This window comes from Lutjanus erythropterus, chromosome 15 (genome assembly GCF_056507025.1).
Source record: "Lutjanus erythropterus isolate fLutEry1 chromosome 15, fLutEry1.hap2, whole genome shotgun sequence".
Taxonomy (NCBI): Eukaryota; Metazoa; Chordata; class Actinopteri; order Lutjaniformes; family Lutjanidae; genus Lutjanus; species Lutjanus erythropterus.
The window spans coordinates 30,320,517-30,346,483 of NC_139331.1; the positions used below are offsets into that span (position 1 = coordinate 30,320,517).

The following is a 25,967-nucleotide window of genomic DNA, read 5'->3' on the forward strand; positions in this document are numbered from 1 at the left end:
AAGAGCAATAGTCTGGAAACACAAATATTTTTCCATACACTTATTACTTTTTTTCATACTTATCCTGACCTGGAAATGACTAAAATCAAATTCCATACTTTTCCTTACTGTGTAGGAACCCTGCATGAATGAAATGACCAGTTTGTCTGACTCTACCTTCCTGGATTATAACTCTAAATGTCATGTTGCAGCAGTTCAGCAACTTTTAGGAATCTTGACTGTGGTGTCATACCTGTGCGTGTGTGTGTGTGTGTGTGTGTGTGTGTGTGTGTGTGTGTGTGTGTGTGTTACCTGTGGGGTCCTGCTTCGTGATGAAAGACTCAGTGCTGAAAGGCTGGGTGCGAGGTATCCGACAGGCAATACAGATCAGGCAGCTCTGCAGGTCTGAAGAAAGACATGACACAGGTGGTGAGTTTGTGTGTGTGTGTTTGTTCGTGTGCGTGTGCTTGTTTGTGTTTGTGTGTGTGTGTGTGTGTGTGTGTGTGTGTGTGTGTGCGCGTCTGCTGCTGTAAGCCAAAGGAAAACAGGTAACTGGGACAAAGGAAGAAAAGAAGACTGTGTCAACAAATGTCAAAAATGACCCAGTGGTGAAATTAGACAAAAGATGAACATGTGAGTTAATCACGCCACATGATCAAAGTTTCTATTGGTGCCTAACGGACGAAAAAACTAGATTTATATATTTCTTAATATCACTCTTAGATACGTGCAGATGGTAGAAAATACATGACAACCTGTCCAAACTGTGAGCACAATTCTGCAGTCCAACAGGGGCTGTTTTTTTTTGTTTTTTAATAAAGCATAGCTCAACAGTGCAGTAAACACATTATGCAATTTTATTAAGGACACTGCAACAAGAAGTCCGAAAATATATGAAATGTCCTGCAAGAATCTGAGTGGAAAACCTTGTTTATTTAAAACTTTTAAAAAGATTTTTAAAAAACTATGAATGCATTTATCTGTCATGAAGCTTTTCTAAGTGCCAAACTGAATATTTTCTTAAATTGGATTCATTCCTGACATAGCCAACATACTTCAAAAAGAAATAATGGAAAAAATATGAGTCATAAGAATGTCTGAAAATATGTTTTCCTCGTCTTTAAACGGGTAAGGCTGCTCATGCATTTTAGATGTTAAATTCTGAGGTATAAATATATGATGAATTAAATAAAAATCTGAAAAGATAAAAACTGTTTCGCATTAAAATATTTTGCTACACTCGGCATGGTAGAGGGAACCAAAGTGAGAGCACCTGAGCTGTCTGACCATTTCATAAACTTGAATTTAGAAGCATGAGGTGTTGAAAGCAGTTTTCAGCATTTTTACACCCTCTTTTATACCATAATTTTATGTTTAGCTGAACCACAAGAACATAATCAGACCTCACGGAAATGCTTAATATGAATAGATCAGTGTCAGGGGTCAAGAATGTTGCAACACTTTTCACAACTCACTGCTGATTAAAAAACTGATAAACATCAGCAGGGGAACAACAGACAGGGGAAATAACAGAGCAATCATAATAAAAGACATGAGACTGACACAAAAATTGCAGACTTCAGCTACACTGATGACACACCAGTAAATAGATATATTATAAGGCTTTTAAGGAAATAAAGACAAAGTCAAGGTAAGAAACTATAGGTTAAATTATAATTATGTTTTGTTATAATCAGATGTCTCTGGCTTTAGCAACTGTATAATCTGTATAATAATAATTGACTGAGTGTAGAAAATGTCTGCAGACTGTGTGCACTCTGTGTGTGTGTGTGTGTGTGTGTGTGTGTGTGTGTGTGTGTGTGTGTGTGTGTGTGTGTGTGTGTGTGTGTGAGTGTGTGTGTGTGTGTGTGTGTGTGTGTGTGTGTGTTTGCACGTACCGTCTCCCTCCTCCTGCATGGTCCGTGGTTGGGACACGGTGAAACACTGCATGATCTCATATTGCTGCCGAGCCTCGGGATTCTCTGAATCCACTTCGTCCGGCGGCCTCTTCAGCATGCGACAGTTAAAGGTGTGGCTGTTCCTTCGGCCAGTTTCCTGTGGCCACGGCACACCATTTACTGGACGAAAAAGGAAAATAAACGCAGCTTAGCATCAGCGACTAAAACTAGAATTTTATTAACACAAAGGAAATAAATAGTTCCCTTGGGAAAAATGTTAAAGATGTCCTGAAGTTATATTTATATGAGTTAGACTGGTTTCTTCCAGTGCATGCACATGACCACATGGGTGATGATGGCAAGGTTCGTACAGCTTTAAGAGTAAAATTCAAGCATTTTCAAGGTTCCTAAACCATAAAAGAGCAAAACTTTTGCACATCTGTAGGTAGACACGTGGGTAGGAGAAAATGAAATTAACCTGATGAAGGTCATCACACTGAAACGTTAATAAAATCTTGCAAGAGCAGAGGACAGTAAGCAGGAGTCTTTTTCCTTTTTAAGGTTCCTAAATCAAAAATTTCCAAAGTCTCTGAGCCTTTATCATCATATCTACATTGCTATAATAAATGCAGTTCATTTCTTTGTTCAGATTGCTAGTACACATGTGAGATGTCGAATGACAACAAGATCATTTCATTTCAAACACTGAAAGACTTTTGGTTCACATGAGTGATCGTGAAGATGAAATACCAGATTATGTTGAAAATCAAGCATTATTCAGAATAAATTGAAATTCAATTATAATCCTAACCTTGAAAACATAAACATATAAAACTTTTAAGACTTTGTACAAACCCTGCAACAGTTTCACACTATTCCACCAACTTACTAGCAGTGGTTATTGCCACAACTCACTCTCAGTTAGAAAACTGCTAAACAAATGCAGAAGTACATCAACAAAGGAAGGAAAAAAGAAGAATACTTGCTGGAAAAACCTAAATATTACACACAAAAAAGCACATGTTTTACGAGGAAAAGAATACTCACTTGTTAGTTATACAGGATACAAAGTTATGTTTTTGAGAATAGATGCATAACATTTGTTTACAAGTAGACTCAACAGGGCACCTTTAAGATGTTTGAGTTTTTAAACATATAACAAGCTATTTAATGTGAAACCTTTGCATAGCTGTTAAAACAGACAAGATCATGGGAAATATTTTAATGCTGGATACAATCATTATTAAAATGACAAACCCTATTGTTGTTATTTTCTTTCCCTTGATTTAAAAGAATAAAAGTCTGACTGAGAGCAGCCCTGGGGCCCGTCTCACCAAATCTGCGATGTAAGATAATTTCCCCTTTCGCTCATTTTAAACATATCACTTATTAAAACAAACTGCATACTTGTAATCCATGCATGAGCCTCCGAAAGCCCTGAAGGACTCACACATTTATGCGCAACGTTTGAGAGACAATAAATTGTGAAATGCACCGCAGTCACAATTTGCATTGAAATAACGTTCTCAATCTCAATAATTGCCTTTGTGAGATGAGCATCTGGTTTACTGCACTGTAAAGAAACATTTCTGAGATTGACACATTTCTGCCAATTATCCTTTAGTGTGATTTCTAATGTTTATCAAGGCTACTAGAGCATCCCCGTCCTGTTGAACCTATTGATTTGCACATGCTCCACGCCATATTGTGAAAAATCAGTTCAAGTTCAAGTTTTTCTTTTTATTGACATATGCAAAATCAGTGAAGCAGCTGTTGGTGATGAAATTCTTAGATCTCAGTTTGTGTATTTTCCTCATTTTGTCCAACTGTTGTAATAGTTCATATAACAAATTACCCTAAAATCACACCCAGATGCACTGAAAGACACTTCTGTTGAGAATAATCTAGTTTTAGTTTCTGTGTGAAAGTAGGATCTCTGTCTCCAAGGAGAAAGGAGGGCTGTAGTGACTGGCACAAAATTAAACGGGATTACAAGATCAACTGAAAGTCCAACTGTTCAACCTTGTCGTCTACTGCACTCTGCTATCTTTTGTCCTCACACGACCCCGCTCAGACCCCCCCCATTATAATCTCTTCTCAAGGTTGCAGCTAAAAATTAAAAAAGAAAATTAGCGCAGAAAGTCATTGTTTCAGCCTTCCCTCGCTCCTCTAACTCACCCACACATGCTCTCTACCCTCTTTCCACCCTCCTCTAGCACATTTTGCAGCTTTGTGTAGAGCACTTAAAACTGTGCTAATTCAGAATTTCCACATTTCCTCATTCCACCTTTCTTCACAGCTTTTCAAATCTGCTTTAGCTACAGTATTTTCCATCAATAAACCCAGTTAATTATCTGTATTAAAGACTGTATACTGATTTTTCAGCCAAAACCCATCTTTTGAATTCACAGCCTCCTTAATGAGATTCACTGGCAGTGGAAACTGTCAGATTTGAAAATACTGAAAATGTAATTATCAAATATATATATAAAAAAAAAATAACCACTGGTAAGCAAGCATATAAAGTAAGGGTTCCAAAAGGGTTCTTCCTGAAGGGCTCCAGTTCTAACGTCACGGGTTCTTATTAAGACTAAGGGTCCTGTTAAGAACCCTGAGTCTTACAAAGAACTGTTTTTGTCAAGGGTTTTGGAGATTCTAGATAAAAACCTTGGAATATAAAAAGATCCTTGGAAGAACCCTCTGACTGTATTCCAGATAAAACCTTTGGAATGTAAAAATATTCTCCACAGAACCCCTGAGTGTGTTCTAGATAAAACCCTTTAAAATCCCAATCTAATTTTGGATTTAGGTATAACACTTGTGTTTTGTTGTTTTGTTTCAAGCAGAACTCTCTGAAAGGGTTCCAAGGGAAACCCTTGCAAAAAGTTCTAACGGGAACAAAAAAGGTTCTCTCCAAAGAACGCTTTATTGCTCTAGTTAGCGTCTTTATTTCTCAGAGGGCACTGGACAGCAGATCTGAATGCACACTCAGTTTTCTCAGTTCAAACCTACAGTCTCGGCTCACTCACCCAGGCTTTTGGGCAGCAGATTGCGAACAAATTCATTGTGGTCTCCCACGTGGAGGATGCTGTAGACGCTCGAGGTCATCAGCTCCTCCTGGGCGTATCCAAGGTAACTCGTCACGTTCTCAGAAACGAAGACGATGCGGCCCTCCCGGTTGACGACGAAGAAAAACCCATCAAGGGCCTGAATGAGCGGGAGGAGGAGCGAGAGCAGAGGAGAAAGAAGAAACTCAGACTCCGTGGGTCAAGCTGGAGTGAAAATCCCAGCAGTGGTTGGAAGGACATTGTGTGTGTGTGTGTGTGTGTGTGTGTGTGTGTGTGTGTGTGTGTTGTTCACCTCTAGCAGCATGGGCCCCAGTGCCTCTTTCTCCACCAGCCCCTGGCTACTGGAGGAGATGTCGCTCTTTTGCACCTCATCATCTGGAGACAGAAGAGCTGCTTTCTCTGTCAGGAGGAGATAAACATGAATCAGAAATCTAAAATTCAAAGTGTCCTTGTGAAATAAGATACTTTGGTACCACTTTACAATAAGACTACCCTCATAAATGGTTTTCAAATAGTTTAGAATTAGGTTTTAACACTTTATCATCAAAAAAACATTATAAATAAGGAATAACAAATGACGCAGACCCCTTAAGATCCAGTTACTGCTTACAACTAAGTAATCTTACTAATGAATTACGCACAATTATAATTGACAATATAATAGCAAGTGAAAAATGGTGCATGTTGAAAATGTAAAGGTAAACAACAGCCTTAGTGTATGACTCTGGTCATTAAATGTTTAATTTGATATGCCAAATGTCACTTTTGACTATTAAGATACGCTGAAGGTGGTTAAATGCTGGTAACTTATTAAAAAATATGTGATGACAGGTATAGATGCTGTTTTCACATATGCACTCTGAACTATACCCTAAGAATCAGGTCGGGGCATCATCCAAATGTGTTCTTCCACACATGCAGCCTGCATGAGGAGACTGTCCCCGTCAGATGTGTTCACACATGTTGGAAATAAACCATATGGTTCAGGTGAGGAGAGGCACATGCACAGTGTGCAGGAGGAGAACGACCCCTCTGTAATGATGCCTGCTTTTATGTTGATATCAATGCAAACCGATAATTTAACTGTGATAGAAGTGTAGAAGGGTGATAGATGCAGAGATCAGCTGATTCCAGTCTACCTGGATGGCAGGAGAGACATTTCCCGGTGCACTGTTGGCAAGACGCACACTTTAACTTATCTGACTGTAATCTGATGCTTTCACTTCACGGATGATGAATAAAGGCATTAAAACATAAATTTTAGAAATATGTTGGCTGATATGAACAGCAGATAGTCTGAATGAAAACAAAACAACCACTCAAGGAGTGAATATACCGGCAAACAGCTACACACCGCGCAACATCATCAACGCGTCCGCTCTGTCGCTCTTAACGCTGAGCTGCTCTGTTCACACAGGCGGCTCACCCGGATTTAGGACTAGGAAGCTGTCAGGGTTACACATACAGCTCTCCTGAGTAGTATCTGGATAACAGCAGAGTTACAGTACATGTGTGAAAAGGGGTCAAAGTAAGCTAACTAAGCAATTAGATCTGAGGCTTAACAGTGCAGATAAACACAGGCTCACTATTTGGCAAGCAACAGATCACTGTCATCCTTTTATATAATGTGTTGTAACACTTTATTAATGAGTTACAAAGTGTTTAAAATGTAATTAATAAACTCTTTATAAACTATTTATATCGGTGGACTTATTATAAATTGGTAGCTGTACTTAATTACCCCCAAAAAGGCAATTTATATGTGTCTTTCCAAAAATCATGACCTGATTATTCAAAGTAATCCACAGCCCATTCATGCAGGAACTATTTTCTTTATACCCATAGAAAGGACAAACAGCACAACAGGTAAGAGGAAAACTATGTATTTTTGATTTTGGGGTGAACTGTCCCTTTAGGACCTGGACTCCAAAGCCTTTAATAAGTAAACCTCACATTCCACAGAAGATAAATGTTTTCTGAATACTGATCAGTTACAAAAATGTAAAATCCATTGAGAATCAATTGAGAACTGTTCTATACTTTTGTTTGTCAGAATTTCTTTAATTTTGGAAGGAAATTTAATTTTAAAACATGAGAAAAACAAGACGTGACATTTTGTGATGTATGCTGTTCTTTAAAAAAAAAATCATTTCATCGTAAAATTTAAATTTCATTGTAAAACAAAAGTAGTTTCAGTTTCAGTTTGAATGTAGTATTGCAATCAACAAACATAATTTTAATCACAAAAAAATGTATCTGTAGTGCCACAAATTGCACAAAAACATTAGCATGTAAACATATGTGGCAACGCTTCTCACAAGCCTGTGTGTGCGAGTTCTCTCACCCTGCTCACGCCGTTTCATCTGCTGGATTTGGTCCACAGTGCTCTTGAGGATGTGGCACTTGTCGGGCTTGACACTGAGACTGGCGATGTCGCCCATGTTGGATGACAGCAGCTCAGCCAGCTCCTCGATGTAGCGGCACTCCAGCTCCCGTCTCCGCTTCTCCAGACTAGAAGGGGGAAAAAGACAGCAGCCATGAGTTTCACGCATGTAATTCGTCACATTTGGTCATTTTATAAAATGTCAAGGCTGCATTATTTTTCCCAATACCTCTTTTTATTTTCTTAATGAATCAATTACTCCTTTGTTCTATAAAACATCAGAGGAAAAAAAGCAGTAATATTTTCCCAGGTCCCAAAGTGATGTGTTTCAAACACCCAAAGATATTCAATCTATTATAATGTAAGACAGAGGGAGGAAGCAAATCTTCACACCCAACAAGCTGGAAACATCGAAAATTCACTTAAACAATGAATTGATTATTAAAACAACTGCAGGCTGTTTAAACCAACCAACCAAAGATTGTCCGCTTGCCCGGGGCAAGTAAAATGCCACGCTAGGCAAATAAATCTGGTAACGCTCTTGCCCAAACGGGCAAGTGTAAGCAACTGGAAATTTCCCACTATTCTTTGTTTCTTATCATATTAAACTGAATATCTTTGCATTTTAGACTGACAAACAAGACTTTTAAAGATGCTACGGCCCAAGATTAAACTTGACAATTAACTTTAGTCTTTGTTGTTATTAACTGTTTAAAAAAAAAAAAAAAGGCTTTGCTTAGGGAACTTGAGTTTGGGCAGGTCAAATTCTGACCAACAAGGAGGCAAATGAAAAAAATAAAAAAAATATTAAACCCTGCTATTTAGACCTCAAAGCAACTTAATCATAAGAAACACAAATTAAATTGCTGCGTCCCAGTCTGGCACATTATAAAAGCAGTGTTCCTTTTAAGATGTATTATCTGTAATAGATTAGTAAGAGAACATGTTATGTAGAATCTGTATCACAAAATAGATGAAAAAGCAACATCATAAAAATAAAAGATAAATACTTTGTTTGCAACTTCATTTAATTTAACTCGGACAAATTCATATTATCTGATGCATTTTCCTGCAAAACACATACACACAGAATGAAAAGTTTTTATACAATCTGTAGGGGAATAATCCAACAGTGAAAATTGTACTTGTCGCCGTGGGCAACATACACTGTTATTACTCCCTGATAATGTCAGACTGTTGGCTGTGAGTGTCAGAACAGTGAGGAAGTAATAAGATAAAAGTAGGAAGCCGGTGAGCGAGCAGAGGATGTGCTGGGACAAGAAGAACCTCAATAACTGTCGTTCTACAGGAGATCCTGCTGAGAGGAGGACGAGGAGGAGGCACCGGCGGGGAAATCCCCGGGAGGAAGGAGATTACGGAGAGCGGAGAGAGAGAGAGCGAGAGAGTGGTTCTGATTTTAAATGGTCGATTGTTCTCTTGGCCAACAGGAACACAAACAATATAGCAGATCTTTAATAGAGATGAAATGATTAGTAATTACTCAATTAGTCGTTTTGACAGAATAATAATATGAAACTACTTTGATATTTAATGAATCGTTCAGGAAATTTTTAGGTGGAAATTACAAAATTTCACTGGTTCTTCAAAATAAATTACGTTCTTATTTTTATCTATCTTAATTCTTTAATCTAAGTCTTTCTTAATCTTTTATCAAAGTAAAGCAATTTAGAATTTTAGAGACAGACAATGACATTTGAGAGTTCAAACAATGATAATGATATATCATTTTTTACACAAACACATAACAGAAATAATAACATCACTGATAAGGATCTTTTAAATTTGTTTGATTTAAGAATTGTACTCAGTGGAACTTTTTTCAATTGAAAAATAAACTTAAAATAATAATAATCATAATCATAATCCATGTGATGGAGACAAAGTTTGCGAATAATAACCTCTAACATGTGTTTTAGCTTCTGCAGTGGAATTGTCCAAAGACATGGTCCCCTGTATTTCAGTATACTGATTAAAATGGAGTTCGACCACACGGATGGTGAACGTCCTTACAGTGTTGTGTAAAATTTAGGTTAATGTCTGAGGGAGAGTTAAAAATAAAACTGGAAAGTGGTAGGAAAGTCATGAGTTAGGTATACACAAACACAAGTTTGGTAAGTGTTCACATTAACAACTGACTGAAGTGAGTATTTTCTGAAGAGAGGAGCAGATGAGTCGCCTCTTCATCATTTTGGGCTTTTGATTTTGAATTTAATGAGAAAATAATCAGAAGACAATGAAAACAATCAATAGCTGCATCACTGGTCATTACTTGCTTTCATTACTTAAAATTAAATTTAGTTTACTGGAGCATTTAAACTTCATAAAAGTGAACAACTGAATCTTGTTTTTTTTTTTATCAAACAGGTGGTTTAAATTATCAGTGTGAGTGTTGGGAAATGTATAAGTAAGATCACAATGTGCTGTTTAAGTTCAGCGGTTTCTCATCCAGCTGCCTGTGGTTTGTTTCCGTAATATGTAAACATGACTGTTCCCATATATTACTAAGTGGAACATTCACACAAAATATTTAAAAAGCAGCTTAAATCTGCCTTTAACTCTAGTCTCGTTGGGCTCTACGCACAGCCTTTAGCTTAACTTTATTCTCCAGTTTCAATAACATACTTCCAACCCGACGAGTTACAGCAAGGTATGTGGTAAACATGAAAAGAGGAATGTGTGTATATGTGAGTGTGTGCGTGTGTGTGTGTGTGTGTGTGTGTGTGTGTGTGTGTGAGACGACAACAGCAAAAGTAGGTCAGTGCATTGGCCAGCCAGAACACACAGGCGTGGTGACCGAGGGAGGGGTAAGGAGGGGGAGGACGCTGCTGCTGCTGCCGCTGCTGCTGCTGCTGTGTGAATGCGCAGGTCAGTGACTGCGTGTAGTTGCTGTAGAAATGCTAGCTGGGCTCTTACATCAGCTTACATCAGCTATTGGGCCTTATAGACGTGCGCACACACACACACACAGTACACTAAGAACATTCATTCCTTAACCATCGCATGACCTACCTGAAACCTTAGTCTAACCCGAAGCTGCAGCTAACCTTAACCCTAAACCAGGATCTAAACCGCGAGAGGATTTTCTTTTTCTTCTTCTGGTTCAGTCAGACTACGTATACATAAGATTTCACACACAAGACAGCATCCAAAAGGCCTCGGGAGTCTCCGCTCCACTCAAAGCACAAGTGAGTGATATGCTTTCATAAGCCACAGGTTTCCCGACTAGACATCTTCACTGTGTCGTCACTCAGCAAGCAACTTGTGCTCTGTAGAGGGAGTGAGTGGCTATTTATGAGGCCAAATTACTGTGAGGAGCAACACAAGCGAGGAGAGATGTGACAAGTTCATATTTAGATCCATAAAAATGCCTTGATTACATGGAATATTTAGCCGAGGGCAATATTATACTGTTTACGTTGTTTGAAGATGTGGTGATTCCTCAGTAATTTCATTCAATAAAGTGCTAATTTTCATCCTCTCAGAGGCATCATGTTATGTAATCATGTTTGGGTAACTAGTGTCTGATGCACACTGCACGTTTTTCAGTACAGCAACAAATGTTTCTTTTAGGGATCGCCCGATATGTTTTTTCAGGGCTGATGCTAGAGTTGTCACGATTTTTAAGTATAAAAAAACGATATTCAGTACCTCTTTTCATACCATGGTTAAGAGAAAAAAAGTGCTAGGCACACAAAGTAGGATAATAGTTTTCTTTTTGTCTGTCTCCTTGTTTGGTTTTGCTGCAAACCAAATTTCAGTCCCGACAATAAAGACTGAACTGAAGACTTTTCATATTTCGACTACAATACTCAGACAAATGTGTTTACGTGACAATTTCAATTACATGATTACTTCTTTATTTGGGTGAATGAATATTTATTTTATTAAGTGCTCATGAGGTCTAAATAATTACCGTAGGATCTTAATTCTTCATGTTAGAAGGGACGATACAATATGAGTGTTAAGCCCTGGGGCACAAAACAATCACGTCACATCAAGGCAGGAGCCGATACTCGTCACTTTAACAGCCCGCTGTTTGGTACATTGTGTTCCTTAAATTTCCACGTGAGAGTTTAATTTCTGTAGCGTCTTTTTGTCTGTTGATGTCATGTTCGTTATGTCACTAACAATGCAAAATATGAATGCCGGTCTTTACCTTTGCCCCGATGTGTCGCATGGCGAGCCCTTCCTCTTGCGTGACTCTGGCGTGGCAGGGTCCAGGGGGTTTTCCCCTACTGCACTCATTTTCAGCTTCAACTGACCTGCAGAAGAAGAACACAAGATGAAGTGAGGGAAGGTCATTTAAAAAAAATTTGTTTAACAATTAAACTCCACAGCCCATCTATTTCTTTAAAAATCTTTTTTTTTCGTTTTCATTTCATCAAAAACGGGAATACTGCAGTTTTTCAAAAACCTGAAAACACAAATGGCAGCTGGCACAAACTCAAGTGATACTGAGTATTCATTCTTTAGATACCTGCAGGAAGAACAATGATCACTTACATAACAGCTACTGTCATACAGTAGTTATAAACACTCTTAACTATGGCATGATGCCAGTTCAGTATGTCAGAAAGAATGATACAAATAATTGCACCTGGTCCAAACTTACACATAAATACATGCACCAACAAACAAGCATCAAGGTGGTTAAAAAAAAAAAAAAAAAAAAAAAAGTTCTGTCAGAATTTAGGGTTTGAGTATCATTAGGATTTTATTGATAGTGGTATCTATACTGATACTACTTATCGATTTGATGCTCATCAATACTCTTTTTAAGACATGACATATGACATAGACATGATATAAAAAGCTCTGAAAAGATTCATTTTTTAAAAATTACTTTTTGCAGAAGTAACTGTTAGTGAATTTATCTACATGGAAAATGTGTGTAATGTTGTGTTTAAGCTGTGTTATAAGTTTAACTTACAAAAATGTGGTTTAAATCTGTTTCAAGTTGTAAGCGATTGTTCATTAGGACAATTACACCAGGTGCAGCAGCAATAGACAGTTTTAACTTATTTCTGTATTCTTATATTCTGATTTCTGGATCGATTTCTTGATTAACTATACTGTAGCACTTGCTCCATTAGCTCATTGCTAACATATTATGGGAATACCCATTAACATGCTGATAGAAATTAGCATTGTGATCGTGGTATTATTATGTTAAACAAATGGAACACAACATAAAAAAACACGAGAGCTCAAACTTTCAGGCAGTTATTTCCTCAGATCTGTGGAAGCCAAGTAATAGTTTCTGACTTCACAATGCTAACTCAATCTATTACTCTAACACTACAGCAACCTCAAAGGGTCTAAAACTAAAAATTCACAGTTTCACATTCAATTTTATATGTAAAGAATGTTGATTTAATTAAATTCATTGAGCCATAATCATTATGGCACTAGCTTGATGACCAGGAGCAGCTAAATGTAGCATTTTACCTAAAAACTATTTGATTTACTACTTTTACAAGCAGTATAGCAATGATACTACTGAAATAAAACTTTTTTGGAAATGGAACTCATGACATACAGTCTCTAAAAGAGCATTATTCAACTTCTCTCCTCTGTCTAGTGTTAAAAAAACCACATAAAAAATCATGATAAATCAGAATATTGAATCGCAGTACATATCAAAGCAGCATCAAAGTACTGTTAGTGCATCACAGCATCTTATGAAGCCTAATACAAAAAAAGGAGGAGTCAGCCAGTGAAGGTGACTTATGATTTATGTCTCCCTGCACATTTACCACATCGCATTTAGTTACATTTACAATATTTGTTTAGAATTAAATAACATTAAAATTTTGCTCTGCATTTGGATGAAAACGGAGGCACATGTAGCATGCAGTAAATTCCAGTACACTCTGTTCCTTTGTCTCTACAACAAACCCTGCTGCTGGAGCTGATTCGACTCCAACAGTTTTTAAATGCTGCAGTTCGTGGTAATGTTGCTGTTGATTACACTATACTGAAAAGCCTCACTAATATTTTGTCTTGCGTGTTTCTGACATTCCTCATCAGTCTCCCTTAATGGACTCGTGCCTGCTCTTCATCTGCAAAGTCTACAGTCTGCATCTCTCTCGCTGCATCAGGAGGGTAACCATGGCAACATTTGATGAGGCACACCGTGTATAGAGGATAGTTAACAGGGTTCCTGCACATCCCATTAAGCCAAATATTAAAGTTAAAGCCCTTTTAATGGCATCAGAAATTTAATTTAAGTCCAAACCACATATACAAAGCTTCAAAAGGCAGGACATAAATTTCTGTTATATTACGCAAATTTTAGAGACATACAGGGTTTATTATTTCATTACTGACCTGCTGTTTTGCCTGATGAAAAAAATCAAGTTTGTACAAGACTTTGAGACACAAATAAGTAACATACACACATGACAAAAGATGGACTCAAGTCTCTTAATCTGCAAAACCACATCTAAGCTATGGTATCAAAATAAAATCTGTAAATCATGGACATACACACGAGCTTCAGACACACACAAAAAGTCTTAAATCCGTGGGCAAACCGCAAAAAACAAGTCGCCATTGTCACAGTGTTGGGTGCTGCCGCAGGGCCATGCTGCTCACAGGACGCTAATCCTTTCTGACTAGCCTCGTTTACATTTCACCTCAAATCACCCCTCTCCTCCTCGGCCCTCCTTGTGTTGCTGAAACGCAGCACTTAAAAAAAAAGATCCATCCGCCACAGTGAGAAATGAGAGCACTGCTCTGCTGCACAATAGCACCCAATGAAAATACAAATTAGCCCAGTTTCTGAGGGACCGAGCTCAGTGTATGAGCTTAAATAACAGCTGAAACTGTAAGTATGATCAAGTCAAATTATTATCTGGAAAAACAGCTTTATTAAAACAAGCTTTGCAGAAAACAACAAGCATCACAGATTTCATGAAACAGCACCAGGGAGCTTACTGTATATGTGTGTGTGTGTGTGTCTTTGTGAATGTTTGGGACAGTGTGAACCTACATAAGTGTTTTAGTCAACTGCAGCCTGGACCTGTGCTGAGTCTGGAAATGAGGTAATAATCAGCAGCAGTTTCATTAAACCAATGTTTGTTTTGCAAGTTGATGTGGTGAGATTTATAATGTAGCAATACTTCAGCCAGCGCTTTAATAGTGCTTGTTACCATACCAAGACCATATTTTCTGTTGACGGACTAATTTGCTGAGAATAAACACGCTTAGGGCTGTGCAATATGACAAAATTCTAATACAGGTAATATCATATCCAAATAACAATACCTCTCAAGCATTAAATACTGGAATAAGCTCCCCATGGGCCACCAAACCTCTAAATTTGGTGGCCAAAGAACAGCTAAATGCAAACTTGCATACAAACAATACAAAAAGGGCAATTTAATTCAACTAAACGGTGTTCCTTAACCTGTTTCCAAGAGGCATAGTTTCTGGTGAAAAACATGCCCCGATATACCCTGATATATATAGATAGATGGCTAACAACGATTATGACATGAAGGAATCTGTATGTTTGTAGAATTCAAACTCTGTTAAGGGGACGGCTTACAAGGTGGAAAAAAAACTTGGTGGCCACAGTGGGCCAGCTACATGGAATATTTGGTGGCCACAGAGTAACTTTTTGTGGTCATGGGCAACTGGGCCATGATTAATGTTGATCATCTTAACAATACTTTAATTTTGTTTTCATTATTCGCTGCTTTGTTTGAATAAATTCATCATTATTTGCCTTCATTTTGCATCTCCCTTGTTTTTTGTCATGGCCTCAGAGCCGGTCAGTGACTAACTGGGGGCTCGTCCAGGACGGGATGTTTGTTTGTGTTGCCTTTGTGAAAATTTCCTGCCTGCCTACGTGCCACACAGAAGAACGCAATGCTTTGGCCAAATGAACAAAAATATTGTCGTAAATTGTCAGAACAGTTTCCAAACATGAGCTCTGCGTGCAACCGCTGCAAATCAACCCCAGCCGCTCGTGTCCAGATGTTTTGGTCATGAAGCAAAATCAAGGAATTCTGGTTCAATATACTTTCACTCATTTCCACCTGTCTTGGTAAATCAGATGTCCATGCCCCCTGTTGGCTATCTTTGGGGTCTCATTTTCCACGTTCCACCTTTCAAAAGCAGAGGCAGATTGTATTGCCTTTGCAACATTTCTTGCCCGACGTCTGATCCTTTTAAAACAGAAAGACGCCTTTTCATCCATCTTTACACAATGGGTTTATGACCTACTATTCTTTATTACATTAGAGAAAATAAAATTTTCTTTGAGGGATGCCACAAACAAATTTTACAATCCATGGAACTCTTTCCTCGGTCATATTGAAGAGAACATCCAGCTGCCTACTGCTCCTTAAAAATCTCTCTCCACCTAATGAGCATGGTCTTTGCTACCATGAGTTTTCACTGCCCATAACCTCAATCACAATTATTTATTTATTAATTTTTGTGTTGTGCAATATGAGAATATATTTTGTGTATATATATCATTATATTGCACAACACAACATGTTTATGCAAAGCAGTGCAGCAACTAGTGAATGCTTTCATTATCAGTTAATCTCAGACTATTTTCTTTTTTATTCAATCAATTATTTGGTCCATAAAATGTTAGGGAATAGTACAAAAAATGTCAAGCACAATTTCCTAAAGCACAAGCTGACAAAATCAAATGACAAACTATAGATCACAGATCATTAATATAATAATTAATAACATTGTGCACATAGAAACAAGCAAATATCCATATTTGAGCAACAGAGAATTTTTTGCATTTTTATTTGAAAAAAAAAAAAGACTAACGATTTATTGATTAATTGATCTACTAATATTTAGCTCTAATGTCAAGTGTAAACAGAGACAGAGAGGCTCCATCTTTCCAGAATAACTCTGCCATCATAATTCTGTTAATTTATGATGCTGACAGGTCCATATTATGCCTGGGTATTTCTGGCAATAGGTCAACACAGGTACATGTTATTGATGGAGGACAGAGCATAACATGCAGTAGTTATATATCATGACGTACCAGGCAACACCAACTGCATTATGCTGTACTCTGACCCTATATGGATGAATCTATTTATAAATTCAAACACATGAACATGCTCTAGCTGTGTGTTCATACTGTGAAAACATGCCTAACAATCCATTTTCCTACAGAGCGAGGCAATGAGGGAAGCCTGGCTTAAGTGTGTACTGTTGATAAGCTTGTCAGCCGAACACAACAAGCCATCAACAGCCATCATCATTTTTCTGGGCTTTCCCGTTTCCCCACCATTGTGATTCCTCCCACCTGGTCAGTGTTTACACTTGGTAGCCAGTTTTGTTTCCACGTCTCAACAATGTCAAAGCATAAAATACATTATGAAGAAAATACATGATGGTTTGAACTTGATGAACTCTAACTGCAGTCTGCTACATGGATACAGTTGGAGTCTTGCAATCGGTCAGAATAGAGGGCACTTTGTTTACATTATGAGCACTGGTCAGTCAGCAGGCTCCCTCTTAATCTAATATTATACATGCTAAACACGAGTTAACTTCTTAGGTCATGTATTGTGTTGCTTTTAAAACATATTTACGACAACGTCAATGATTGGTATATAAAAATATTCTTATATGTTTATTATTTTCACCTGACAAAATACGTTTTCTATTTATCTAAACTTAATATGTGAGGAACTTCTTTGTTGTATCTTGCAGCGGCATGTGTTACACAATGTTTTCTAGTAGAAATATCCATTAATAGTGATTGCATTTATAGTGATACAACAGTTTGGCTGCCCTCTCACCCAATTTACACTTAATGCTTTTAGGGTGGATCTGACAGCTATCAGATGTCAAAGAAGTGAAGTGAGACCAACTGAGAGCGATTGTTTCACGCGCATCTTCGGGGGTGGTATGAGACACACTCTGGCCAGATGTTGAAAATGTGTAAATACAACTTTCTCTCAAAGACCCACATATAATTACTCCTCCCATAGTGTAACTACCTCAGTAAGCAGCCTGAGGAAATAGCCACTCACTGTCATGTCTTCTTAATACATTCATGGTCTGTCTCCTCCGTCCTTGTTATAACAGCAGTCAAAGTAAGGTTATAGTAAAATTACACTGATATGAGCCATTTGCTCTCTGTTTCTTAAGGCAGCAAGAAAAACTGCTCCAGCAATTTCCACATATATGATGGAATATAAGGTGCATCAAGCTGCTGGAGCGTTTATCTGATCCCTCATCAGGTGAAGATGTGGCTATAAGTAAGTCAGACATGTTTTCACTTACATATCTCAACAATCTCAACAGAAATGCTGTCATTGTAACCCATGCAGCTGTTTTCACCAGCTACATACGTTTGGTGTCCCAGGTGCATCTCACAGGCCTAAATACAACCTGAAGCATTTAATTAGACTTTCACTTTATCCAGCAGCTGGGAAGCAAGACACAGGAACTTCGTGAACTGTATCTACGGTCTTTTTGTGGAAACTGTACATTTACTGCCACGAGACAACTTTACTTCTGAACTTTATTCCCTCTGATCTGATTGTCAACGCCTGTCTGCTCTATGCGCATTCACCAGCAGTCACTTTTGTTCATCCACAGCCACTGCCCGTGCGTGGACACATATACACACCAATGGCACACATACACACATAGCATTTTCCCCACAGACCACCATAATAAAACTAAAACTGCTGACACAGAAACTACAAACATGATCAATTATGACTTTGTCTATTATGAATTTTTGATCCATTAAGGTTTTATATTTGTCAAACTTACTAGAGCCAAGAAAAGTGTGTTAAAAGTGTGTGATATTATCACAGTTTAAAGTCTATGAGCTGAGCAGGACTTGTGGGCAGGACCAGCAGGAGAAACACTACTGTGCATAATCAGTGGGCCGAATACTGGAAAAGTAAACAGGAGCTAGAAAACTTTTTTGGCTTACGCATCATCTTTGTGTCCGGCATCCTGTGTTTAATACATCCATGATCTAAACTCCTTCTGGTATTTTAGGCAGTTACCAAACAGCCTCAGGTGCATTACCACCTTTTCCTGGACTGTAGGAGTACTGATCCTGATTTGCACATAGGCCAGCAAAACTAGGAGGGACTGAAATCAGATTTGATACACCTATACAGTATGTGGCCAAGTGTAAATAAAAGTGTCCAAAATCAGAATAAGGTTTAGCTGCAGATTTTGCTTGCAACTGCTTTTTTTCTATGAAACGATTTCCCCTTTTCAGAAATCTCTCTTCTCTCAACCATTTTCTCTTCAAATTACCTCTAAACTGTGTTATTGATATTCACTTATACCACTGCCTTTGTCTGCTCTCCTTCATTCATGACATTGCATTCAATCAATCCCTCAAAATGCTTGTCAGTAGTTGTAGGTGTTTTCTTGCTCTAAGGATCTAAACCCCAAAATTCTGAAAAGCAGATAGTATTATTTCATTGACTCAGCTAACAGTGCATTATCATTTGTTGTCAAGACTGTTTATACTCCTGCTGCATCATGTATCTGTTATCTTGAACTACAGGAGCAATAAACACTAAGATAAAGGGCAATAAAGCTGAGAAATCACTGCTAATGTTTAGTTTTCATGGTACACAAAAGTACAGCTACAAGTTATTAAAGTGCTGGATCATGAACTGACTCACTGACCTAACTCTGCTTGTCTCTAGACTGTGATAAAGACCTGCTAAGAACATAAAAAACACCTGAACTATCAGGTTTTAAGGGTAATATGTTTATGCTTCAAGCTGCATTCATTCACTCATGTCTGAATAATTAAGCTTACTGTATTTGTTACCATCTATCTGCTGTCTCTCAAACAACACTGTCTCAGTGAGATCAATGCCGTTTTCAGTTCTGCTCCATTCAAGTTAATGTTGATGCACCACTGTTGCCACATCACAACACTTTGCAACGCTTCACAGGAAATAAATGTACTGTAAATGCCAAATACAAATGTGTGTTTAATGTGAAGGCAGCAGTGAGTGGGAGTTATGAATTAAGTAGTTATGTTTTGGCTTGTGAGGAAGAATGAAAAAATATGGAGGTAAGATGGTCAGATGAAGAAGCACAAAAACATTTGATGGTTTGAGCAAACCGTAAACCTCCATCACGTAATGAAAACAGATGATATCTTTTTCGGTATGCACAAGTCTTACCAAGAACCCGATAGTAGTAAGCCCACATGAGAAACTACAACTTTTCCCAATAACAAATAAGTGTAACGTAATGTTATGCCCTCAGGTGAGAATACGGAAAATAACACTGAATTTCAGCAGCATTTTTTATTTATACATTGGACTCTGTTTATGCCTATATGCAGCAACTCACACTGCTGAGACTATCCCAATAAACATGCCCTACAGAGGGGAAGCCAGCACCTGCTCTACAGTAGCTGTTAAATTTATTTTTTTTAAATCTGTTTTTACAAAATTTACACTCAGTAAAGTGTGGACTTGCACACACGCATGAACTATGTGCAAACATAAGTAGGTCTACCAAATGGAGTTGAATCCTCACAGCTAAATGTTTGTAAAATAATGGCTGTGGCTTCTCTATGTGACTTCTCTATTTCTACTTCTGCTTGAAGTACTATTACTGCAGCCAGATTGTTAAAAAAGATTTAATCTCCTCCACAGTTCGAGAGCCTGAATCAGTGGTATAAATTTGAATCTACTGACTAATTCTGCCCAGTGATGAAAAATCCAGTTTCATTATCAGAAATTAAAATGTTCAAATGACACTCTGTGGCCAACGAATATTCCATCTAGGTGGCCACCAGGTTTTATCCCCATTCTGGGAGCCTTCGCCAACACAATGTTACAGAGACTAGTTGTCCCTAGATTGCTACCGATCTTAAGTGTGGGTTTACGAAGCCTACTCATATTGCTGAAAAAATTAGGTAAGAGTTTAAGTGCCCATAATATGACACATTTAAGGATGTAATGTACTGCAGTGTGTGCTGCCAGTTTCCTCAGCCAGCTGAAAGGTCAAGCACTATTTTCATCAGAACCATCACATCACAATTTATGAGACTTTTGCCTTTTCTGTATTGTTTTTACATATGATGACACATAATGGGAATCTCTTAACACGCTAATAAAAACTTTGCTTCACATGCCTCACAGTAAACAACGTGTGGCCATGCAGTCATGCAATACATTTCTTCTGATCTGTGAAAACAAACTAACAGCTGATGACTTCACATTTTTAAATCTGCTCCCCTGGCTTCAGCACTACACACTGACCAGCTAGGGCAACCTCAAAGGGTCAAAACTCAAACTAAAAAACACCACCTGACAGGTGCCAGTAGAGGGCAACAGATAAATTTATATTTTCTGTTTTACTCACCATTCACTGCTTGATGAGTATGATGTAGCACTTTGCTTCAAGTATTTTTTGGAAAAATAAATATACAGTCTCTAGAAATGTGTGATTCAACTTTTTCCCATGTTCTGTTAAAAAAGACAAACAAAAATCACAATAAATCATAATATCGAGTTGCAATACTGATGGCACCCAAGTATCGTGATAGTATCAAATCAGTAATTTTAAGTGCATCGTCCCAGCCTTAAGGCGGACTACAATAAAATGAAATGGCAACAGAAATACAGGAATTTAAGTGGCTAGTATATGACACATCATAGGAAGTGATGTACTGCGGCGTGTGCCGCCAGTTTCCTCAACTAGCTGAGAAGCCTAGCTTATTGCGGACTTTTGCCTTTACTGTTTTGTTTTTAGATAAGATTACATTTGGACCACCAAAAAAGTACTCCTGGCCACAAAATTTAGGGGCTTGTTTGCCTTGGGGGCCAGTGCTTAAAAATACTAGCATCTATGCATCTATTTAACTTTCAGTTTTTCATCTACATATGTATAAATCCACATCCAGAACCAGAAACAACAAAATTCACATAACTTTCACTTTTCTCTCAGGTTAATTAAGCACTGCAGCATTTATACATGTATAAAGCCAAACAGTACAGTGAAACATTAAGCTTAATAAGTAATTTCTGCTGCTAAATTGATGTCATTAAGTCATCCTTATGAATGGCCATTCAAAGGCCATGTACTTAATGCACAGCAGTATTTAAAAGACATATGACAACTTTCACAGCTTGAACTTATTATAACATCCGGTCTGTGTCACACGTGACTGAAACAATCATAATTAGAACTGTTACAGCTGCAGTGTGAGCATAGCCTCGGTCACACTTTCACACATACCAGCCTTGCAGCAAACCAAAAAGAAAGGAAGAAAAAAAAAATGTACGCAAGAAAAACAACTGCGAGTCTAATCCACACACCTGTAGACCAGGTCAGCCTCCTGCACCTTCTGACCTCACCCCCCTCTCTATGTGACGTACGGTGGAGCCTTCAGTCGCCAAAGAGGAAGAAGAAAAAGCAGCAGCGGCAGCGACAGCGCAGCGGAGCCAGACCGCTGAGAAATAAATCCCAATGCCTCCACAGGCTCTCCATTACAGCCGCCTGCTGTCTCAATGTCTTTAGGTTTGTCTTTTCTCTCTCAAAGCTTCCTCCTCCTTTGGTTTCTCATTTCACGAGCCGTACTGATCACTTCACACACACATGCGTATACATACACTCACACACACTCAACAGTGGCAATGTATGGCTTGCAGCAGGGGGAGTGAGGAAGAGACCACCAGGTGGAGAGTGGGGAGTAAAGGATGTGGATTAGCAGGACTGATCGGGACCGACACAAACACACATTCATTATCCTTATTAGTCTAGCTAATGCACACACAAGCTTTCACTAGTTTACATTGTCATTATTTAGGGTTCTTTCCTGGTATGAATGTGAAGCACAGAGCAAAAAAAAGAGATCAACTGTGTACATTAGAACTGAACAAACTGTTCAGCAAAAGCTCTTCAACATCCTCCAAGATTTTATCAGTTTTCATGCCTTTCTAATCTTCATTTATGCTACTCAAAATTTCATATTATTCCAGGAATGTCATGACTAGTGGGAACCCTTCAGCGTGGAGTCTTCACCATATAAATAGAGATAACAGCAACATTTAATCCATGAAACTGGGGAATTTAAATTGATATTTGATGTTATACTTGCTGATACAGTGGGGGTATCTTGAAATTTTAACAAAGGTAAAAGAAGAATGATTTTCCACACTGATCATGCACACTGCCTGACCACCCCTCTCTGCTGCACTGACTTGGTACAGCCCATGAGAAGCTGCTCAGTCACTGTTGCTAAGGCCCACCCTCTCGAATATAGGACATGACTAGAGAATGTATACAGCCTCAGTGGATCGCTTCACCCCGACTCCTGGATTATAGTCATCTGAGGGTATTAACATATGGGCAGGTGAATTTTTGTATGCCGTCATTATTGTCAGCGTGCAGCTTCACTACATCCCAGAAAGAGGGTGTTAAAAGAGCAGCATTTCCTCTGTTTTCTGCATGTGGCTTCCACGTGAGGTCAGATGGAGGGTCAGTTTGCTCATAATTCAATCATCTATTCTTGTACTTTTAAAAACCTACTACAGATATGCACCTAACCAGTTTCTCCACAAATCTTCAAGTCAGCAATCAGCATAAGTGTTTAAACATTTTTTAAAATCAAAATACTGTCTTATTATTAATTATCTGTGACGTTCATTCTCATGTTTATAGAGGGACGTTTACAAATAGGCAGAAATATCACATGCAACATTACTTTTAATTATCATGTGCAACAATAATTTTCTATTACATATACTATCATATTTTTAAACATAATGTGCAAGATTACTTTTCATCATTGTGTGTAATATTACTTTCATTTCAAGTTGCACCATTTAATTGATAATTAATCAACTATTAAATTATTCACAACCTAGATACGTGATAATGGATTAAGTGACTGATCGGCTTTGCACTGGTCGACATTTTCTCTATTTTCTGACATTTTGTGGACCAAACGACTAATCAATTTAATCGAGAAAATAATCAACAGATTAATCGATAATGAAAATAGTCCTTGGCTGCAGTCCTGATTTCATTATGTGTAATATTACTTTTCTATTTCATTTAATGTCATGTTTTATTATTATCTGCAACATTAATTTTCATTACTATTTGCAACATTACTGTCATTATTATCACTGTAAGGTTCCAAAACGACTTTTTCTATTTTAGCTTGCTTTTCTGCTTAACTTATCTTACGTCTTACGTCGTGTTATTCTTATTATCAGACACTTTACACTTTATATTTAATACTCTACTGTTGATATTGTTATGTTAATGCAGGTTTTGGAGCAATCTGGCACAAGAATTTCCTTAGAAATCAATTAAGTTCTATCTTATCTCTTATCAGTCTAAATGTTTTACAGTGATTTAATTTGCTGCAGTCTTACTTTTCCAAATACAATATGAGGTTGTCTGCATGCAAAATTGATCAAAACCAAATTAATCAGATTGCATTTCTCCGGAAGACAAGAGGGTTTTGCATAGAGTTTCATTAGTGAACATGGTTTACGAGTTAAAATGCAGTCTCAGTTATGAATTATTTACCTGCTTTAACTTTGTTTCTTCCTGAAATCAGGACAGTACAGATGGGGTTACATTTCCCACTTCTATGTATTTTGCCAGAGGAAGAAAAAACACCCACACTGACACTACTAGAACATACAGGTGGAGTCATGTGCTTACACTGTGTTTGAAGCACATGAAAGACATATTTTCTTTTCTCAAGCTAAACCTACATATGAGTTTCACTGCTGTGCCACCTTCAGACGCAATGCTACATCAAAACTCCCATGCTGCTGTTTGCAAATTTATGCCGAAAGTTCAGGTGTAACATACGATTATTTTCATTATCGATTTATCTGACAATTTTTATGATTAATCGTTGTAAAAAATGCTCAAAACAATTTCACAGAACCCAAAGTGAAGTCTTCAAATTGCTTCTTTTGTCCAAACAACAATCCAAATGCCAAAGAATCTTCATTATCTATCATAAATGACAAAGAAAAGCAGCAAATCCTTACATTTAAGAAGATGGAACCAGAAAATGTCAAAATCACTTGAGAAATGACTGAAACTATTACCTATCTAAAACCTAATTGCAGCAAATATTTTCATTACAGATTAATCCGCTGCCTATTTTCCTAATAAAATAACTCAAAATGAGTAATTGATTAATAGAATAGTTGGGGATTCATGACACAGTGTTTTTGAGAATCTAATTCTTACTCCCTCATGCCCAACTGTTCAACACCCAAATATAAGTAATTCTATAAAACTAGTACACAACAGCGTTTATTTACACTTTAAACAGCTGGATTATTGCTAAAAAGATTCCTTAATTGGTTATGAGCAATTTCTGTTGATTGACTAATCATTTTAGCTCTTAACATATCCTACACATAATGGATTACTTCCGACGCTAACGAGTTTAAGATCTCTAAAACTTTTCCTACTGCAACACTAATAGAAACCAACAATGGTCAGGGGTAATGTATACATGATTTGAAGGTTTAAACATGCAAAAACAGTGGCGTGGTCCTTTAAGAGTCCCTGCTTCTCAACCGAATACCCTGTCAAGTTCCAGTCCATTGTTTCCCACCATCTGTGTACACCCAGATCCAGGATGTTTACCAAGAGTAAGAAATAACCTTGGACTGCACACAGCTCCACGCACACTACTACAGTTAGCCACACTCCTCGGTGTATAGAATACATAGTGTAGAGCTGTGTGCAGTGGTGAGTTACCGCTGTGGACTGCTGCCCAGAGTCATTTTTCTCATCTCTGTAGCCATGGGAGCAGAAAAGTGAGATCTAGTGCAACATACATAAGGAAAATGCAACTGACAAATCATGCAATATGTATAATACAAATGTAAAATATTAGTCCATAGATAGAAGGGGAATGGCCTCTTGTCCCCTTCTGGACACACAACGTCTGTTCTAAATCCTAAAAATAGCAGCAAAAGGTATCTTTAAATCTGTCAGTAAACTTGTGGATATCTTTTAAAATAGCGAGAGAGTAATAGAGTGTATGACAGCATCCATTTAGAGAGGCAAATCTGCATATCTGCCTTTCTCAGTGCCTGTGTGCGCGCGTGTGTCATTGCTCACCTAATTTTTCACAGAGCATTTTCAGTCTCGAACACGTTCACTGCCAGACTGATAATTCCACATGAATATTCATCGTTTATTGGACTCCACCGGTTTCTGTGTAATTTGGAGAGCCAGTGTGGGTGTGCGTGTCCTCATTTCAACTCGTGCAACGCAAAGGGAGGCCTAGTCAGACATGCTGGGATGTTCAGGGCCGTGCAGCCGGTTTGGGGCCCGCAAGTCTCACACAGCACACAGCTCAGGGGAATAATGCAGAGAGGCCAGTGAGAAAGACAGAGAGGTATTATCTTTCTTCTTTTTCTCTCTTGACTATTAATTTTAGCCTGAACTAACTGGTCCTCTTCAAAATTTAATTGACCGATCATTAAGTTTGTGTTGAGACAATGAAGACTGGAGTCTTTTTCAATTCAGCCAATTTTCTGTATGAAAAACCTCATTACAGCTGATAGTTTCATCATCTTTTTCAGTGTTGATCTGAAGATAACTTTAATTTGCTTCATAAAGGGCCAA

At 38.0% G+C, this 25,967-nt stretch overlaps 1 protein-coding gene across 1 annotated transcript in view; it reads right to left on the reverse strand.

The window, feature by feature from the left end:
* Nucleotides 1-25,967, reverse strand: part of ncoa1 (nuclear receptor coactivator 1) — a 71,178-nt gene that overhangs the window by 14,841 nt on the left and 30,370 nt on the right. Inside the window, exons 3-8 of the mRNA XM_084737874.1 lie at nt 11,506-11,611; nt 7,290-7,456; nt 5,238-5,344; nt 4,907-5,084; nt 1,878-2,057; nt 292-384 (exon numbers count right to left, since the gene is read on the reverse strand). Of these exons, the coding sequence (XP_084594000.1) occupies nt 292-384; nt 1,878-2,057; nt 4,907-5,084; nt 5,238-5,344; nt 7,290-7,456; nt 11,506-11,594 (814 nt within the window). The 5' untranslated portion in view covers nt 11,595-11,611. The remainder of the gene's footprint in view (nt 1-291; nt 385-1,877; nt 2,058-4,906; nt 5,085-5,237; nt 5,345-7,289; nt 7,457-11,505; nt 11,612-25,967) is intronic.